The 20,316-nt window shown below is 39.2% G+C and overlaps 1 protein-coding gene across 4 annotated transcripts in view; it reads right to left on the reverse strand.

Moving 5' to 3' along the window:
• The window catches only part of CAMKMT (calmodulin-lysine N-methyltransferase), a 404,310-nt gene that overhangs the window by 47,944 nt on the left and 336,050 nt on the right, over positions 1 to 20,316 (reverse strand). For 3 of the 4 annotated variants that reach the window (XM_045980674.1, XM_045980675.1, XM_045980673.1), the window contains exons 4-7: positions 12,538 to 12,598; positions 10,380 to 10,434; positions 9,257 to 9,320; positions 1,655 to 1,721 (exon numbers count right to left, since the gene is read on the reverse strand). In XM_045980674.1, the coding sequence (XP_045836630.1) occupies positions 1,655 to 1,721; positions 9,257 to 9,320; positions 10,380 to 10,434; positions 12,538 to 12,598 (247 nt within the window). The remainder of the gene's footprint in view (positions 1 to 1,654; positions 1,722 to 9,256; positions 9,321 to 10,379; positions 10,435 to 12,537; positions 12,599 to 20,316) is intronic. The other variant, XM_045980676.1, reaches the window with a different exon arrangement.

Raw genomic sequence — 20,316 nt, forward strand, 5'->3', positions numbered from 1 at the left:
AGCATTAAATAAATGTAAATGAGGACAACATTGAAAATGTGCTTTTGATTGATAAGTAAAAGACCAGGTTGAAAATCACGTCCCAAAATGAAGTCCTCCCCAGAAGGGTATGGCAGTCCACACTGTGGCGTAAAGGCTGCCTTAAGAATGAAGAAGACACGGTAGTGGATGGTTCTTTCTCCTGACCTGCCTGAGGCTTTCTGGGAAACGGAACTGGTTTGTGATTAAATGAGAAACACAGGGCATCACTCCCCCCTCCCCCAACCCCGTGCCACCAGCTTACGCTGACATTCTACTGCAGGATTTAAAAACACAAGGACACTTCCTTACCTTTACCAGTTGACATCAGAGAAAAATCATTGCTATTCCGCGGCCTCAGCCCAATATGGACCACAGGTTTTTAAAGCGATGCTGCTGTTCATTCATCTCTCTCTCTTTTTTTTAATCCCCGAACTGAGTAGTTGGGGGTGGGAAAGCATCCTCAACACAGAGAACACTCAAAATATCAAAGGTCTAATGTCCGGGGTTCAACATATAAATGAATGAAAAAGGCACAAATACAGGTATTTCATGTGAAAAGTGGTAAATGATTACTCGATCTTCTAGGTCCTATCATCAGAACAAAAGAAAATGTAGCATCATAGAAAACACCATTGTTTTGGTTGAGGGTAAGCATTTCTCCAAGTTCGAATAAGAATGAACAGAATCTAGGGGCGCCTGGGTGGCTCAGTTGTTAAAAGTCTGCCTTTGGCTCAGGTCATGATCCCAGGGTCCTGGGATGGAGCCCCACATCTGGCTGCCTGCTTGGTTCTCTCTCCCTGCTTGTGGTCCCTCTCTCACTCTCTCTCTCTGTCAAATAAATAAATAAATAGAAACTTAAAAAAAAAAAAAAAGAACAGAATCTAAAAGGGAATGGATACCTAGACTATTTTAAAATCATAAGTAGAGGGCGCCTGGGTGGCTCAGTGGGTTAAGCCGCTGCCTTCGGCTCAGGTCATGATCCCAGGGTCCTGGGATCGAGTCCCGCATCGGGCTCTCTGCTCAGCAGGGAGCCTGCTTCCCTCTCTCTCTCTGCCTGCCTCTCTATCTACTTATGATCTCTCTCTGTCAAATAAATAAATAAAATATTAAAAAGAAAATCATAAGTAGAGCAAGGTTTCTTAATCACAGCACTACTGACATTTTGGGCCAGATAGGTCTTTGTCGTGGGCACGCTCTTGTGCATTGTAGGATGGTGAGCAGGCCCCCTGGCCTCTGTCTACTAGACGCCACTAGTGATCCTCTCCCCTGAGTCAAGACAATGCAAGAGTCCCCAGGGGCAAGACTGCCCCCAGGCTGAGAACCAGAGGAAAAGAGCCTTCATAAGGAGGCCCCAGGAAGGCTTCTCCCAGCCTCAGACTGTGCACTCTCAATCCTAAACTCATTCCCAACCCCGGGTTCAATAGACTTCAGTTTTCTTCACTGGCTGAAGATAATGAAAATGCCCGCCTGCCCCCTTACGGGGTCTTCTGAACATTAAATAAGAGATTTTTAAAGTGCTTAGAACAGTGCCTGACCCACAGTAAGTGCTCAGTAAATAAATGTTAGCTATTATTCTTTTTAATTATCACCCACAGAGAAAACCAGAATGTTTTAATGCAGAAAAGTATCTTACCAGCTTGATATTTTCCGAGTTTTAAATGCGCCAGTCTTCTGATTCCTTGTGATGATGTCGCTCACGTCTATAGGACACAGTTAAGAAAGTTTCTGCTGTGACTGTCAACTGACTCAAAAAAAAAAGGTCCACAAATACAGTGATCTACTTACTGTACATGGGATCAGCACAGTAAAAAGAGAAGAGTTGTAGGGTATGAGGCAGAAGAAGAAGGGTCTAGCCCTGGTTCTACCACCAAAGGTTGAATTACTCGCCACAGGCAAGCTCTTTTAATGCCCTGGGCAGCAGTTTTGTACCCGTGAAGTGTCCCTGCAGGGAGCATGTGTGCAGGGCCCAGGGCTCTGAGTGCTGGTGGGTGTAGATGACTATCAGATAGGTGCCATGCCCCACTTGCTTAAGAGAGCTACAGGCCCAAAGGCATGCCTCTTTCAGTCAGCGGGGAAAGGACCTATACCAAGAAACGCCATATATCTGGAAGAGATGTTTTGAGGAGGGGTTCTGTTACATCACACAGTACCATTTTGGTGCAGGTCTGTGGGAAAAACCACGTCAGGTTCCAACAATGGGCAAAGCTAGGCTTAAGATCAACGTCGTTTGCTTCAACTTCTGGACGCGAAATCTTACAACTGTTTTTGTTTCTCTTCTTGCTCTGGTCCCTGTACAACCCAGAGCCAAACGGATGACTGAGTTCTATCAACCACTAGAGCTCTCATGGCATATACTTTCTGTACTGACCTCCCAGCCTGGCTTCATCATGTTGTCCTGGCTTTCTGATTTCAATCGCCCTCACTTACTCATTTATTTTATATGGCATATACTCTGTATCACTGTAAAAAGCCACCAAGTTCCTCTTTCAGAATAAAGCAGATTTAAATAAACAAGAAATAAAATAATTCCAGTGAAGGCTGCAAGCTGAACTAAATTGGGCCCATGGGGAGGACACCAAGCAGACAAGCAATATTCCCCTAGTGCTCAGAAAAACAGATTTCCTGAATGCTCGGAACAAGCATTGGCCAAGATCTCCCTGTAAGAACAGAGCCCCAGGACTTTTTAACCCAAATCTCTGCTTGAAACATCAGGCACACCCATTTCTTCTCTGAGTGAATACGCAGGTACTGTGATAGCTTTCTGCCCTCCCAGGAGTGGGTAGGAAAAATCAATTAGGTCTCCTAATGAAGGGCTTTGTGGAGGTTTACAAAAGTGCTATAATGCAGACTTTTTTTTTTTTTTCTGGGTGAACTTTCCTGTATGCAAATTAAATACTGTTAAATTACATTCATTAAAAAAATAAAAGAGACTAATTTGCCTACTTGTTTTGATTAACTAAAATGACACATCGGCCTACAGCTCTGTCTATTTCAGGAAGAAAGTATTTCAGGAAAGTCTTCTAAATGAAATGTCTTGTAGGAAAGGACAGCTGACATCTTTATTCTGAGAAGAACAAAATTAGTGAAGAGTCAACTGACAACTGTTTTTGGTTTGAGCCCCTCCCCCCCAGCCACACCCTACTCCACGTTTCTGTGACATCCAACGGCACACGGAAATACGCCTGGTACACCTGTAGCGTCGTGTGAGTACATGACTAATCTATCAGGCAAAACATATTATTTTGTTAGTGGAGGTAAGACTTTTTATAAAATAGTCGCAGGGAAGTTAAATTATATAACTCTGAAAACCTATTACTAATTTTTAGTAAACATCTTAATGCTATATGCTTTTATACAATTTATAAACCTGCGCCTCCAGGAGGTCAGGTTGAAGCAAGTGTACGTATTTATATTCTAAAGGGGCTTTTTTTTCCCCTTTAATGAAAAAATTCACAGCAGTATTTAGGCTGCTTTATTTTTAGAGCTGGGAGGGAAATATATTTTATGGTTTAGGAAGTGTTTTTATATTAAAACAAGTACAGAGAAAAAAAAAGAAATGGCAAAAGCATATTAAAATATCTTAAGAGATTTATTCTGATATTCTGCTCCCCCACCCTTCACTTTGGGTCAGATTTGGAGGCGGTTCCTCTGGCTGGCACTGTGTCTAATAATACATTTTGTCATTTTTCTGTGTCACCTCAGATTGATAAAGGACATCCAATCAAATCAAGTCAGTATGTCCAAGATAGTGTTCAACAGGGTTGACCAAATCATGTTCCCTGTACCGTACCCATCTTCTGGAAGTCTGCAGTGGGAGGTGCTGGGTGCAAAAATAGCTTTAATGTGATTTCTGATTAACTTGATCCAGAACAATCAACCCCAGGCTCCTTGTCTAGGCTACAGGATCCATGCTTGTGGCTAAAAGAAACCAGGTTTCTACATCTAGGTTTTCTTCTGCCAAAAAAGCATAGTTCAGGAGTGGGGCTCCCTTTTAATTTTGGTTCACTTGAGTTTTACTCTTAAAATATACTTTTTTGGTATAATAACAAGTTACTGAAACAAGTAACTTTAACTTTATGTATCTAAATATAATTAAGTTAATTACATAGAAAATATTATTTAAAATATTAGCCTCCTCCTGTAGTTAGTGATTAATTTATCAGGAGTCCGCATCTACTTTTTGGGACTTGGCCTTGTTCTTTAAGCAAGAAAGTTCTTTTTAAAATAATAACATTGAAGCGCTCCTGGGTGGCTCAGCGAGTTAAAGCCTCTGCCTTATGCTCAGGTCGTGATCGGGGTTTCTGGGATCAAGCCCCGCATTGGGCTCTCTGCTCAGCGGGAAGCCTGCTTCCTCCTCTCTCTCTCTGCCTGCTTCTCTGCCTACTTGTGATCTCTGTCTGTCAAATAAATAAATAAAATCCTTTAAAAAAATCTTTAAAATAATAACATTGTGATCCACAAAGCATTACTTTCTCGGTGTATGTTACCATTTATTTTCACTGGACCATACAAGGTGAGGGTAGGAAACCAAGAAATAATAATATAAATCCTGTTCATTCTGACCTCTAAAGGATTTTAGAAATGCTGGACGTGGCAATATTTGCCAATTTAAAAGCTGCAAAATATTGTTAAATGTGCTCGTTATCAAAGGAATTGAGAGGATGACCGGGAGGTGCCTTGAACTATTATCTATGTCAACTGTTAGGTTTTCGGATGAGAGGCCTTTTCTTCCTGAGAGTTCTGAGGAAACTGCAAGATGACACTCACCAAAGTATTCTAGGTTTTAGTGAAACAGAATGGTTTAATGGGGGGAAATAAAACTTTGACGTCAAATGAACCTGGCTGGCTTCTAAGCTCATTCTGCTACTTCGTGGCTGTGTGAACTTGGGTAAATTAGCCTCTCTGAGCTTCATCTCAAAAACAGGAATAATGATCGCTATTTCATAGGCTTAATGGAGTATCACATAGGATGAACCTGACCATATAGGTGCCTAATTCATGTCAATTCATTTTCTTTTTCAATAACTCAGGTAAAAGCTTCAGTGGGATGAAGAGGCTGGTGAGTAACTAAAATGAGGTTTGGCAGTCAAGCTTTATTTTCTCTCCCTGCTGCTCAGAACTAATTATGTGGACATTTATACTGTACAATTTAAATAACTGGAAAGAATCAAAGAACTTTTGCCCTGCAGATTTTCAGTGTCTTTCCCGTATATAAATGTGCTCCAGCCAAGGCGTATAGTCTGGGTCCCACCAGAAAGGGGATTTGGTTTGTCTTGTCCACTGCTGTGTCTTCAGTGCCTGAAATGGCATGCAGTTAAATGGTGGTTGAATTAATTTTAATTAATTAGGCAGATTAATTTATTACTTAATCTAAATTGAATTTTCAAAGCTATTTATTGAGCTTCTACCCCATATAAGGCACATGCGGTCCATTAATGACTCAGTTAGCAAATCGAGATACAGCTGGCCCAGACATTAGAGGAACACAGGATGATGGCCTAGCATTGCCAAGGTCTCCACCATCCATAGCACAGGCTGCACAGTCCACAGGGAGCTTAATGCAGTAGTTACTCAAGTCAGAGATGCTGTTAATAAATAAGATAATGCTATGCCAGGGCTATCTCCTTTAAAATGCATGGGAGATTTACCAATTTGGGGTGAATCCTAACCCTGAAATCATGATCCAGACTGTGCCTGTTGTAGGAATAAGATGCTTGGATCAGAAGCACAAGAGATGGGTCACCAAGCACTGCTACCTTCTGCAGATAACATGCTTGATGCTTCCCAAGGATGGGTCAAGGCAGGGTGCTTGTGTGGGGAGAATTAGTGAGTGAACCAGAGAGGGCTGCTCACCTCTAGGTATTGTACTTTTATCCATTATAATTGGGAAGAGGCTTGGCATCAATAATAAGTCAGTATACCGTTTCTCCCCTCTGTTCTTAGGTCATTGCCATCACCAGCCACGAACTTTAGTGAGTTATTATCATCTGTAGGCACTTGGAGATTTCTTCCTTTATTACACCAAAAGGGCTGTGCCAAAGAAAAGGGAACATGTTCCAAACTATCTTAGGTGAAGTTGAGAACTGATGAACCAAATGATGCCATTTCTAATTTATCCTTTGTTCTCTGTGGGTACAGATAAATGGCATCTGTAAAGAGAGGCAGCTCTTGGGTGGGGGGGGTTCTGGATTAGACCCAGCAGTACAGTTTAAGGACCAAGGAAAACTTCAGGGACACGCACCCACAAGTCTGAGAAAATATTTAGGACTTACATCATTTACTGCCACCTCAAGTCTTAATCTCTTTTCAGGTATCTCTGTTTAACAGATCTCAAATCAACATCTAGCTTTCCAGGGTCAAGGGAGAGAGCCCTGGAAGACACAGCCAAACCATCTGATCCGTCTGCGGGAAGATTACAAATCCCCTCACAACTGGTTGATAGGCTTCTATGATATGAAGATTCAGAACTCATCCATTCATTACCTTACATATTTAAAAAACAGAAATAATTGAAGATAAAAAGGAAAGATCAAAAAAATGCTACTTTTTTAAAAGGTAAAAATCAGAACCTTAGAAGCTTAAGAGACTAGGAAGTGAAGGTTCAGTTGGATTCATTAAATTCGGATGCGAAGAACAACGAAAATAATTTTTAAAATGAAGAGAATAATACACAGGCCAATACTCAGATGTGATGTGGGACTGCCAGGTCGATTTTCAATTACATTTCACTGATGTATTCATTTGTTTCTTAATGTGCTCATCTTGCCCATTAAGAATAATTAGCAGCTTTGCTTAGAGATTTTCTGGTTTCTGGCAATGGTTCTCCCCCTTATTTTTTTGTTGACATCCCCTTTTACTTTTTAGAAAGTAATTTTTGGATAATATCCTACAACTGCTATATAATTTAGGCTTCCTAAAATTTTAAAGGAAAGATGTAAACAGTAATTTTTAAATGAATTTGTTTCAATCTATATGCATCAACAGTATGTGAGTCAGCGAATTAGTTATTCTTACAGAAAGTGGGCACACAAATAGAAAAAAGAATTTCATTCATATTAACCTTACTTAGCACAACAGCTTACAATGAATGCCAACTGTAAGCTCTGTTAGCAAATCAAGAATAACATTAGTATTAAAAGCAGGAAAAACACATTGCCAATTTTTAAGGTGTTAGGCATGCTTTTTTTCTCTTAATTAAAAAAAAATTAGATCTATTTACAAAAGAAAAAAGCCCACAAACATGGAACAACTGCATGATAAAAACTGAACTCCATCAGGGAAGTCCTAAGAGATGAAATAAAACACACTACCGGTTTTGGTCTGCATCCTGAAAGGACCTACTTTATCTACATTGTAAAGTTCTTCCCCTCCTGCCCTTTGGCACCCCGCTATATTAAACCCATTGTAAAACCCAGCACAATAAAGCACTCTCAGGGCTGAGCTTCTGAGGACCAAATGTTAAAAATCCATTTTCTTGGGAGGGGGCTGTACCAATCATTTCTTTGAAAGGCCAGCAGAGTGAATACAGAATCCGAGATTTCCTCTCTGATTTCAAGAGCTGGCATGGCATCTTTGCTGTTCAAAGCAAAGGTGTGCTAATTAATGACATTAGCATTGCTTCCCTTCTCTGGAAGCACTGTACTTTAGCTCAAAAATAATTTGAGTACAATTAAATTTACATACTGACTACAGATGTTCCTATAGTTTGATAAAAGTTCTAATTTGTTTCTGATGCTATTAAATGAGACACCTGCTGACTTGAGAAAAACCTCAGGTTGCCGGGCCCAATCTGAAAGTTTCTGTGGCTCTAATGACCCTCTCCTCTCCAATAATCCTCTTTCCCTCTTTTGCCCCCCCCCCCACAAAAAAACCATCCACTGGGGCTGAGCCAGCATACCTGCCTTCCTCTCGCTCTCTGTGCTCCCTGACATGCGGAGGAGGAACACAGTGAAATGATACAGTGCGAGGCATAACTCAGAATAAAGCAGAGTGAATGAAACAACATCGGCTCATCTCCGGGAATATTTTGAGAAACTTGCGACAGTCTGAAGATCATGATTAAAATCCTGCATCTTAAAAAAGGAAGCACCTTTTGTGATCTCTTTCCCTTGTGTGAAAGGCCAGGATTGTGATTGGCTGTTTTTCCTTCCTGAATTTTTTTTTTTTTTTTTTTTTTAAAGTCTGTCAGGCAATTAGCTGGGTGGGGCTCTGCAGAGCACACCAGTGCTGCGGAACAATATTAGCTACTGTGCTTCTCGTACCTCCTTTCTCCTATTTGAGCAGCCTGATCGAGCTGCTGCAAATTTTATTTTTAAACGATCATGGAACAAAAAGAAAATCAAAAAGGGGCTTTCTGTAAGAAGCTGCAAAAATCGAAAACTGCTTTGGCATTTTCGGGGTCTAAGATGCAAATAAGCAGATTGCCTCCTTCATAATGTAAATGTAAGGCATACCAAAACCCCAAAGCAAATATATCTTCCACTTCTCCTCTCAATTTCTAACGGCTGTTAACTGCGCCTGAACAAATCAGCTCAATTGCTAAAGTAGCCACAAATTATGCTTGCTTTCTTAGTTAAAGTACAGTTCAATTTTCAGGAACTCTGTGTACATATTAGTAAAGCATAATCTAATATAATGGGCTTGGAACCGTAACAGCATAGCAGAAAAAAAAAAAAAGATCGCTTTTATAATCCTAAATAAAAGGAAATAATGAAAAGCTGATAGCAGTTTCCAGTGGGGAGCTATAGGTAACCTCTTGACAATTAGAGTAGGTCCCATCCTACCTAGCACAGACGCACAAGATCAAACCCATGAAAGATCAAACCCATAATGAACATGAAGCCAGAAGTTAGTTTTTGCAAGCAATAGTGGATATAATAAGTATTCAATCATGTACTTCATACTGGGAAATTTTAGTGACAATAAAAGGACAGGAATGCCTGAAAATTATTCTGAAACAACTGTTCTCTTTGCCTTGAGTGGTCCACAAATCGTGGGCTCCTTTCACAAGAAGTGACCGTAAAAAAAAAAAAAAAAAAAAATCTATCGAACTAAAAGAAAAAACAGTTGTCGCCAAATGAAGTCCATATATTCCTACTTTTTCTTAATTACTTATCACGTGTGTGGGGGGGATTCTTTTTTAATACCCCATGCTGTCTTTCTTTATATCAATTGTTACTCAGCCGGGAAAAAGGAATGAGCACAACAAACCCGTTTTCTATCTGAATAAGGATACTTCTGATGGCCTTTTCATTCCCATCAGTTAACAGAACTTCTTTGACATCTGCAGAAATAGCAACCTGAAAAAAAAAAAGGAGCACAGCAAACAATGAGCAAATATGCTTGTCTGTGTGGAAGTGAAGACAGGAGTGACAAGCCTTCAGTATCATGCTTCCTCACCTATTTCTCTGTAACAATCTTCAATCTTTTTTCATTTTATGTCTGCATTATTTTAATCATTCAATCAAATCAGTCAATACTTTTATCATTCCATTTGCGGGAGCCTCTATCTTGCTATCATTCTGTTCGGTAATTGCATTGTGACAGCGGATGATGGTATTCTGAGAGGCTTTCATTTGTGGGCTTCTGTTTATCTGGTAGAGCCATCATACAAGGCTGTCACTCTGCCTTTCAGCTTGCTTCTGTCTGACTGCCTGATGCCCTTCATATAACTTTGCATTGCAGGCAGATGGCTTTGTGAGGGTAATTTTTTTGTGAGCTTTGACATGCTCGCACATTGGGCTGTAACCTCGACACATTGTGTAAGAGCGACAGGTTTGTCAAATGCCAATCAGTGTAACAATATGCTTTTATTTGTAGAGACATAAAAACTTGTCTAATGCACTGTGCTGCTACATAATATCTCCTGAATACATGACTCAGAACCCAGAGAATGGGGAACGACGTTCCTGAATGGCCAATCTAATTCAAAAGAATCTAATTACTGAGCGCTCTGGATCATGTTTGTTGGTGTAATAATGCAGGCAAAACATTAGCAGCTATATCATGGTGCTCCAACTGTGATTCGCCGGGCTATTCCTGTATCTTAGCAAATGGGACTATAATCTGAAAAAAAAAAAAAAAAAATGCTTTCGCTATGGCAAAGAAAGACCGCGCGAGGCCTGGAATGTCACAACAAGCGATATTGACTACACTGAGGTAAAATGTTTCTGCTCATGGAGGCAACCATAAAATCAATATGATCCGAAAGTAAGTCAATCTAGAAGGTCTCTCAAGACCCGGCAGCTTGACCGCAGCTGATGCTGTTGACGGTTCTCTGACCCAGCAGTTGGAGGCCCTGGAACATTTTTCCTTTTGTTCCTCCCTCTGAATGGGATTGGAATTGAGAAAAGACCTACCATGAGCCCAGCCAAGCATGTCATGCCACCCCCTAGCTCACACACAGCAAGGTCCCTGAAAGAGAGAAAAGAAATGGTAGAACCCATACAAATTAGATGAAAATGGTCAGAGAGATATATATGTTACAAGAACAAACTGCCATCTGCGGTAAGAACGGCGCTACCAGGAAGTTGTAGAGACATGACTAGGCTACCTCATGTTGCTTTGCGTTTTAAAAATAATTATGAAATAGAAAAGTCACAAAGCAGGCAAATCAGTGGGGGTTCCCTCATTAGTGTTCACTGCAACATTACCACCGCTGAGCTGAAAAATCTGAGAAGGTTCCCTTTTTTTCCCTTGTCAATGGCGCTGTCTTTTAGAACTAAACTAGCTAGAGTAGCGAAAGATAATTGTTAGGAAAGGGTAACACTGTTAATCCACATTCATTCCTTCAAAAACAGACAAGTAAATGAAGAACATATAGGAGTGTGTATATACCTATATTTTAGTCAAATACACACAACACACACACACACGCATATAAATGCAATCTTGAAATTTTTGAAAAAAAATTCAAAACCAAACTGAAACATTTTGGAAAGCTGAACCGCCCCCATAAAGAACAATTACACAAAGAGCATTTAGCAATTAACACTTAAATCACAACTGACCCCAACACAACACAGTGAATAAACAATGCAGGGACATAATATGGCTAAGCCAGCAAACCGAGGCTAAAGCAATGACGGGGCTCTGACTTTACCGCTCAAAAGTAAAGCGGCTCAGAGTTAAAGCTGACAGTCTAGGGGGCCACTCTGTACTCACCTTCCCCTTTGTGCCTAAATATCAGCCCTCAACGTGTGACATTCTTACCCTAGACCCCTGCTTGATGACTGGAGCTCCAGCGAAGCTTAAGCACAGGGAGAAGAGCAAATGCCAGACTCCCAGAGCAGCTCTGTGGCCCGAAGTCAATACTGCCCTGTGCTCATTTTATACGCTTCAACCTTAAAAGATTGCTCCTTCTTCCCAGGTTGGGAAGTTTATTACCTCGACAGGAGAAAAGAAAAAGAGAGAAGGAGAGAATTGAAAGGGGCGGGGGGCAAAGAGAGGAAAGAGGAAGAGAAGCCAAGCAAGGACATTCATATTCCGAAACACACTTAATGAGTATTTAGTTGTGCAAAGCAATTATAGGCTGGTTGGTAAATATGGACCCACGGAGCTTCAAAAAATACATATTATTGACCCAATCTTGTAAGTACATATTGTTAAAACACACACCATGATCACTAATGACTTGTCTGGAATCATAATGGGCTATTCAGGAAGCATATGTCGGGTGACTTTTATAAAATGAGAATTAAAAATGAAAAACCTATATTTTCTGGATCTACCAAACATCTTTAGAATTTTTAAATAAAAGGAGGTTTTTTTTTTTTTTCTGTTTCCTAAATCTCATCCATGGGTTTGATCTATAATTGCACACTGACAGTTGAAAACCTTTATTTCCATAGCATGAATCTGTAACAGTAATTTATATTTTACAAATACATATTGTTAGGTCTATAAAATACCTTTAAAACCAGGGGTGGGATGGTATCTTTAAATAATAGCTGGGGGGTATTTATTTATCAAATATTCTGTAGTGATTTCCCTAGCATAAGTTTAAAGAATGTCTTTATTGTAGTTTGGGGGTTTTCTGGTTTTGTTTTTCTTTTTTTTTTTCTTCTTTTTTTGACCTTCACAATCAGTAAGGATTGATTGGAGCTTCACTTTTGTTTCCCCAAAATCAAAGTGAAATAAAATGCCTTGAGTGGAAATCAAAAGCCTTTGACATATAGCAAAAAGCTTGCTGTGCTTTTTGTGCAGTATTAGTACCCAAAGGCAATTCAGATTTCTTTTCAGAAGCAACATGTTTTCACCATGAACTTTTTCCCTTCTTTTATTCCTTCTCCCTTCCTCCCTTCCTTCCTTTCTTCTTTCCTTTCTTCCTCCCTATGTTCCCCCCTCCCTCCCTTCCTTTCTTCCTTCTTCTTTTTTTCTTGCTTTCTTTCTTTTCTTTTCTTTCTTACATATGTTTTAATAACTTAATTTGAAGAATGTAATCATGGCAATCTTTAATATGCAGATATAATACTCATAATCACTTAGAAGTATTTTTTTTTAAGGACAGCTTTGTACCTGAATACATTTCTGTGCTTGAGGCAATAGTAAGCCAAAACCTCTTCAGAGGGCCAGATGCCTGGAAAACACAAGAGGAAACACTTTTTGATTATAGGAGTCTGTTCTATAATCATTCTCTATAATCATTCTCTTAAGAAATGGCTTTTTAAAATAATGTTCAGTACAAGCTGTTTCAACTCAAATCAAACTTAACATAATTATTACTTGTAATATTGTCATATCAAATGAGTTTTTGTTGTCGATGATAGCTTCTTTCCCAGAAAAACAGTAAAATATCCCAAAGAAATTTTACTAAATTTCTATTACAACAAGACAGCAAAAACAACAACCAAAATGACAGATACGAAAAATTCCATTTTAATGGTATTTCAGGTAGCTGGTCTTGCATATGTGAACCTTCCTTTCAGCCAATTCATAAACACCAGTTGAAGACCTGATGCACATGCAGCTCATGTGAGGCAAAAATAAATGGAAAAAACACTTGTAAGGAGCAAAGAAAACTACCAAGGTCATTAAAGCTCTCTCTTTGACTCTGTCCTAATGTTTTCAAATATGCACAATTATTTCCTTTTTTCAGTTAGAAATAGCAAACTGGAGGTTAAAATTAAGAAATTTAAGTTTCACTAACTTTGCTACATCTTTAAATTTAACCATCAGGGCGCCTGGGTGGCTCAGTGGTTTAAGCCTCTGCCTTTGGCTCAGGTCATGATCCCAGGGTCCTGGGATCAAGCCCGCATCAGGCTCTCTGCTCAGCAGGGAGCCTGCTTCCCCAACCCTTCCCCGAATGCCTCTCTGCCTACTTGTGATCTCTGCCTGTCAAATAAATAAATAAAATATTTAAATAAATAAATAAATGTAACCATCAACCTCCGCAGTAAACTCCATAGATGGGCATTTTCTAAAATCATCACTTACAAATCATTTCCTTTGAGGACTCAGTCTTCATGAATGTATATGAATGCCTTAAATAAAAAGACAAACATGCTTGGAAATGATAGTCTCTAGCGGTTATCACAGGGTCACAGGGCTATAAGTACTTTTGATGTTTTTCTTTACACTTTTTGTATTTTCCAAAGATCTTTTCAACAAATATGTATCACTCCTATGATCGGAATAAACCACAGCCTCATAAAAACTGGGTTTTCGCCAAGGGTTCAGACTCAAAGGTCAGGCAGGACACTAGCACCCTGCTCCACTTGGGGTTGAAAAGTCCCCGCTGTCCTGGGAAAGAGCAATGAATGTCCTCCCCCTTCGCACTAAACTCTGTTCTCGTGGGTCTAGATGCAACGTTGAAACACCTAATGTGACTTTTTTTTTCCTCCTAGACGCATCTCCAGCTTCAAAGAGTGAGAAATCCAAACATTTAAACATTTCAGAGAAGAGGATGTCAAAGAAATGATAAGTAAAATCCTAAGGGAATCAGTGGGTAGATGAACAGCAAAGACACTGACCCCAGAGAAGCATTTGGAGCAGGGAAGTCTGCCCAAATGTAAACTAGCTCAGCCTCCATGGTATTTCTGGTAGGAATGACAGTTTGGGAGAGAACAGAGTAAACCAGCAAGAAGTGTTTGGAGTCATATTTAGGAAGAAAGTCAGAAAGGCAGTGGGGCATAGCAATTAAGATCATAGGAGCTTTGGAACCAGACTCTTTGGGCTCCAGTCCCAGCTTGTTGGGCTGCATTCCCTGGCTGAGTGACCTTGGATAGTTTACCTAACCTCTCTGTGCCTCAGGTTCCTCATCTGTAAAGTAATGTAATTGTAGTATCAACTTCATAGAATGGTTGTGAGCATTAAATAAGTAAAATACATGAAATGTCTTTAGAACAGTTCCTAACTCATAATGAACTCAAAGAAAAATTAGTTGTTAATATTATTCTCCTGGAGGGGATAAATGGGTAGAAGAGAGACTATGTGGACCCTGACAATTATCCCAAAAACCAGAGCAGATGGAGAACCTTTTTGTCCTGTTCCCATGCATGACTTTGCTACAACCCTGAAGTCCTAATGCCCCGTATACCTCCACACCAAAAGAACGCTATAAAGAATAAAGTATATAATAAAATTCTCTGAAGGAAGAGCCCAAGACAGTGTTCCACACCAAGTATATATAATCATCAGCATAATGAATTTCTTTATGCCTTTAGTAGATGGTTTTGAGGTTTAAAAAAATAATGATAGGGGAAGGCTATTTAACTAAAACTCAAGCTTTGATTAAGTACAAAAATGTGACTTTTAAATGCATAGTCTTTTAAGAGAGTTTTATAATTTTCTCAAAAAATTATAGAGGTTGATTTTTAACTAAATTAAATACAAAAATATGTAGAACAAAGTTAATAAAATCACCTTAAATTACACCACTAGTGTATAACCTCTAGTAGCATTTTGGACATCATTCTTAAAAAAGCTCTCTGAAGCACAAAGATACTTTATACAAATGGGATCTTATCGTGCAGGTATTTGTCAATATGACTCTGCCCCACTCAATATGTCATGAGTAACTTCCCATGACAGTAAAAATGTACCTGCATCATTTTTTTTTTTTTAAAGTGGGCTCCATGCCCCAGCTCAAACTCATGACCATGAGATCAAGACCTGAGCTGAGATCAAGAGTTGGATGCTTAGCTGACTGAGCCACCCAGGCTCCCCCTTGCGTCATTATTTTTAATGACTGCCTGATTTGATGTTTGCATCATAATTTATTTAACCAATTTCTTCTTGAGAGACGTTCAAGTTATTTTGAGGTTTTGGTACTATGAGATTATAAACAGTGGTACCATGAAGACACATTTTCCCCCCAAAATAGGATTTTTTTCTCTATAGGTCAAATACTCAGAAGGGAAATCTGGTCAAAGGTTAAGTATCTATCACACTGTGATATATCAGACTATCCTCCAAAACATTTGTACCAAACTATACCTCCAAATAAGAGTGTTTATTTCCTCAAAGTCTTGTCAAGATGAGGTTTTGGCAACCTATTTTATTTTTGCCAATCTATTATGTTTTCCAAAGTTATCTCAGTGCAAACCAACACCATAATGAAATACCATTTCACACCTAGGATGGCTATAACCAAAAAGTCAGACAATAGCAACCACTGGCAAGGATGAGGAGTAAATATTGAAAATGGTGCAGTTGCTTTGGAAAACAGTCTGGCAGTTCACCAAAAATTTTAATGTAGAATTAAATCTGGCCCAATAATTCCACTCCTAGGAATGTACACAAGAGAAAAGAAAACATGGCCACACAAAAAGTTGTCAATGAATGTTCATAGCGGCATTATTCATAATAGCCAAAAAGCAGAAACAACCCCAACATCCAACAACTAATGAGCAGATCAAATGTGGTAGGGCCATGCAATGGACTAGTATATGGCAATAAAAAGAAATAAAGTACTGATTCATGCTACAACCTAGATGGAACATGAAAGCATTATGCTGAGTGAAGGAAGCCCAACACAAAGAACCACATGTGGCATGTTTCCATTTCTATGAAATGCTCAGAATAAACAATTCATAGAGACAGAATACACAGTGGTGATTGTCTAGGGCTGCGATGGTTGAGAGCAAACGTGGAGTGACCTTTTAGAGACAATGAAATACACTAAAATGGTGGTGATGGTTGCACAATTCTGTGAATATACTAACAATCACTGGGTGAATTGTGTAGTATGTGAGTTACATCTTAATAATGCCATTAAAAAGACAATTATCATATGATCTCCCTGATATGAGGAAGTTGAGAACCAAAGTAGGGGGTTGCGGAGGGTAGGGAAGGAAAAAATGAAACAAGATGGGATCAGGAGGGAGAGAAACCATAAGTGACTCCTAACCTCACAAAACAAACTGAGGGTTGTCAAGGGGAGGGGAGTAGGGAGAGGGTGGTGGGGTAATAGACATTGGGGAAGGTAGGTGCTATGGTGAGTGCTGTGAAATGTATAAACCTGGCGATTCACAGACATGTACCCCTGGGGCTAATAATACATTGTATGTTAATAAAAAATTAAAAATTAAAAAAAATAATGCCATTATTTTAAAAAGTTTTCTCATTTATATTTGTAGAACTATAATAGTCTTTTTTTTTAAAGGCTTTTATTTGTAAAGAACTTAAACAGAGTTAAAAGAGCCACTGAGTTCTGTGAGAATGACTAAGACAAAAAATGATTAAGACAAATGATTATGATTAAGATTAGTACCCAGCCCCTCTGACTCAGTCTTTCTCATTTCTCAGAAACTGCTACTTCCAATTCTTTTAATTGATGCATCTGGCAATTACCTCCATATTTCCACATATGTTTGTATTGTCACTTCTTGATTTTTCAGTTTTAGGTAGAATCTATTACCCCCCCACTATGGAAGATAAGTTTCTTTCCCTTTCATCTATACCCCTCGCCCCATACCACACACATTATGCTCCTTATCTACACACCATCACCATCTTCCAATTATAGATGTTATAATTTTGGTAATATAGAGTCATTGTCAATTTCATTATGACCAGGAAATAATACTGAGTCATGTAATAAACTGTGATTGCTATTTCTCTCATGTATAATTTCCACACACGTGGAGTTTATAATTATCTATTTTTTTCTCCTTTGCTAAGGTTTTTTTATTCAATCTCAAAATCCAGTTGTCAAATTTGCCCTCTCAGTACATTCATTCACATCAGGTATTCTATCCACTTCATGAGGAATTCTCTCGTGGTGCCTTCCCACCTGCTTTAGCCTGGACTGAGTGCCCCCTGTGTGTGGTGCACAGCTGATACCCTAGAATCAATTTTCATACCATTCCAGACTCCCTTTTGTCCTTCTCCTGTATTGCATCTCTGTTTCCTCTACTGTTTGTCTTCCTTTCTTGGTTTACTTCCTCATTTTAGTGCAAGACATCCTCTAGTAGCTTCTTGAAAAAAAGTGTGTGCAGGTGAATGTTTGGGAACTTCCATGATTCAGTGGGTAATCTCAATCTGGACACTCCATGCTCTTCAGATCTTGGAAAGTTTCTTGGGAATTTCCATTGGTTACTTCCTGTCCTCTTTATCTAGAACTCCTATTAGTTGGATGTTGAATCTCTTGAACCCTTCTTCTAATTTTCTTATATTTTCTTTCCTGCTTTCTATCTCTTACTGTTTTCCACTTTCTTGGAAATTTCCTCAACTTTATCTTCCAACCCTTTATTGTACTTCTCATTTATGCTGTTTTTTAAAAGATTTATTTGAGAGAGAGAGAGTGCACAAATGGGTGGGAGGAGGGGCAGAGAGAGAGGGAGAGGGAGAATCCACAAGCAGGCTTTCCCCTGAGTGCAGAACCCAGTGTGGGACCTGATCCCAGGACCCTGAACCAAAAATCAAGAGTCAGACACTTAAGTGACTGAGCCACCTAGGTGCCCTACATTTATGCTATTTTTGCTGGTAGTCCTCTGAATATTTCTTTTTTAGAGCATCTTCTTCCTGTTTCATGAATCAATCTTTTAAAAAATTATTTGAAAATATTAATTACAGTTTCTTTTAAGTTTTCTTATTCCTACATAGTCTGTTTTCTTCGTGTTGCTTTTTCCTGTTAATTGATTTTGGTACCTTTCACATTAAAAGCTTTCCTCAGATATCTGGTAATTCTTTGTTGTTTGCTTAAACATAATAATAGAAAGATAAAAACCTGGTTGGAAGTGAAGAGGGCTGAGTGTTGGGGGATGGAGTGGAGTGGAGGGGGCTCTGGTGTGTGCTCACCCAGTCTCTCTAGCTTGATTCTGGTATGCTCTCTGATTTCAGCTGTGCCTCGTATCCCTCAGTCTAACACCCTTCAGTTTAACCCTCTCCGTAGAACAAATTTCTTTCACTGGGCGTACAGAGAGAGAAGTTACTCAGTCGTCTGGAATAGGTACGTAACTACTTTACAAACAGTTTTCAATCAATCTTCCTTGTTTTAGCCCCCTTCAACTCCTACTTGTACAAATGCCCCAACTTCTGAGCCTTTCAAAGTTTCAGAAGTATGAATTGGTTTGGTTTTCAGCTTTCTCCTATCTGCAAAGTCAATGACTTCCCATCCATTTGCTTCCCAGCTTCCAAAATTATGTTGTTGTATGTCCCCTCGTTCTATCATCCTTGTGGGCTTAGGTTTTAAAAACATTTTTACAGCTGAGGTTTCTGGAAGGAAGTGACTTTAATGCATTGTTCAACCTCCAAGTTTACCTGAAATCCAGAAATGTATGGTCTTTTGAATGTAACTGTTTATGGGCTAATTCTAGAACCCAAGACACATTGTCACTATTCTTATCTCTCACAGAGTACATTCTTTTGCCTAAATACTTTAAACTTGGTGGGGTTTCCGTATATATCCCAGAAGAACAGTGACCAGAAGGACTTCATGAAACAAAGAGAAACTCATTGGAAAAGTGATAAGAATATATTTTAGAAGGACATACAATCCAATGACACTAGTGGGGAAGATCTTCTTATGCTCAAGATTTTTATACTCCGTTAATATCATAGGGCTCTATCAACTAATTACAGGTATTTCCACTATATTCTTAACATCACTCGATGAAACAAAGAAAAATGCCCAAATGGCATTTGGAGGTGCTAAAGTATTGGTCCCCCAAAAGACATTTTAATTAATGACTTATTGTAGATAACTTGTTTCCTAACACATGTCATGAATTAGGATACTTCCTTAAAAATTATTTGGAAGCCTATAACTCCCTATGCTTTAGTGCTTTCTATATAAACTGAATTACTTTAACTCATAGGAGAAAAGTCTTTCTTCATCCACTGGGCTTCCATAAAGCATTAACTAAACAAGACCTCTGTTTGGAAGAAGAAAAAGAATAGTATATTATACTTGGGTTTCCATGGTCATTTGATTTCATTCCATTTTCTTTCAAACAAAGGATTGCTTCCTTCCAGATGCCTCTGTCAGAACAGGTCTGCTAGATCTAACAAACTTCAGAAAGCTATAGCCAGCCAACACGAAAATAAGAAAAGCTAGCTGCCTATGTAGCCATTAATGGGGGGGGGGGGGTGTTGTCAATGTGATCCATTTTCTGTATGCAGTCACTTTTTTGTTGTTTGTTAAGCAGCTAGTATAGAATTATTTTAAATGCCAAGTTTTACAGTTAATAATCCATTTTACAGTTAATACATCCATTATTAACCTGAGGGCTGAACCACCCTAAAATTAACTATGTAGATATTAAGAGACCTAAATCTCTAACTGAGTATGGGTCCTTCCTCCTAGATCACTTGCATTTGAGATCTTTTTGCTTCTCCGGAGTTCATGTTAGAGGAAAGTCCTGAGACTTTGTCAGCCGGCATCAGACCAGCAGACTACTGACTCCTGCTTTTCACTCTAAAAGCTTGTACTTGGCCCTTGGGGGCAACACACCCAGCTCTTGAAGCACAGAGATGGCTTTACTCTGATCAACTGATATCTACCCACGCAGCAGTCTTCTTTACCCTCCTCAAAAGAAAGGATCATGTCCATCATGCAGGAGTAAGAAGTAAGGCCTCTCCCAAATCTGAGACTCCAATGGGGAGGCCACCACACCCTTAGCTAAGCTGTTAAGTCTTCTGGAAGAAGATATTCATTGGCAGGTGTTACTAAAAGGAAGAGCAGTTCATGTGAAATGGGTACTTAAACCTCTTGGACTGTCTTGCATTTCCTCTGTCTCCTTTTCCTTAAACATTTCTGCTTTGCATTAATGTCTCAACCCAGAGTGGAAATCCAAAAGAGAACTATAGAATACTCCATAAATATTTTGGGGGCAGCAGTATATTTCAGGCCCT

This window comes from Meles meles, chromosome 16, assembly GCF_922984935.1.
Source record: "Meles meles chromosome 16, mMelMel3.1 paternal haplotype, whole genome shotgun sequence".
Lineage (NCBI taxonomy): Eukaryota > Metazoa > Chordata > Mammalia > Carnivora > Mustelidae > Meles > Meles meles.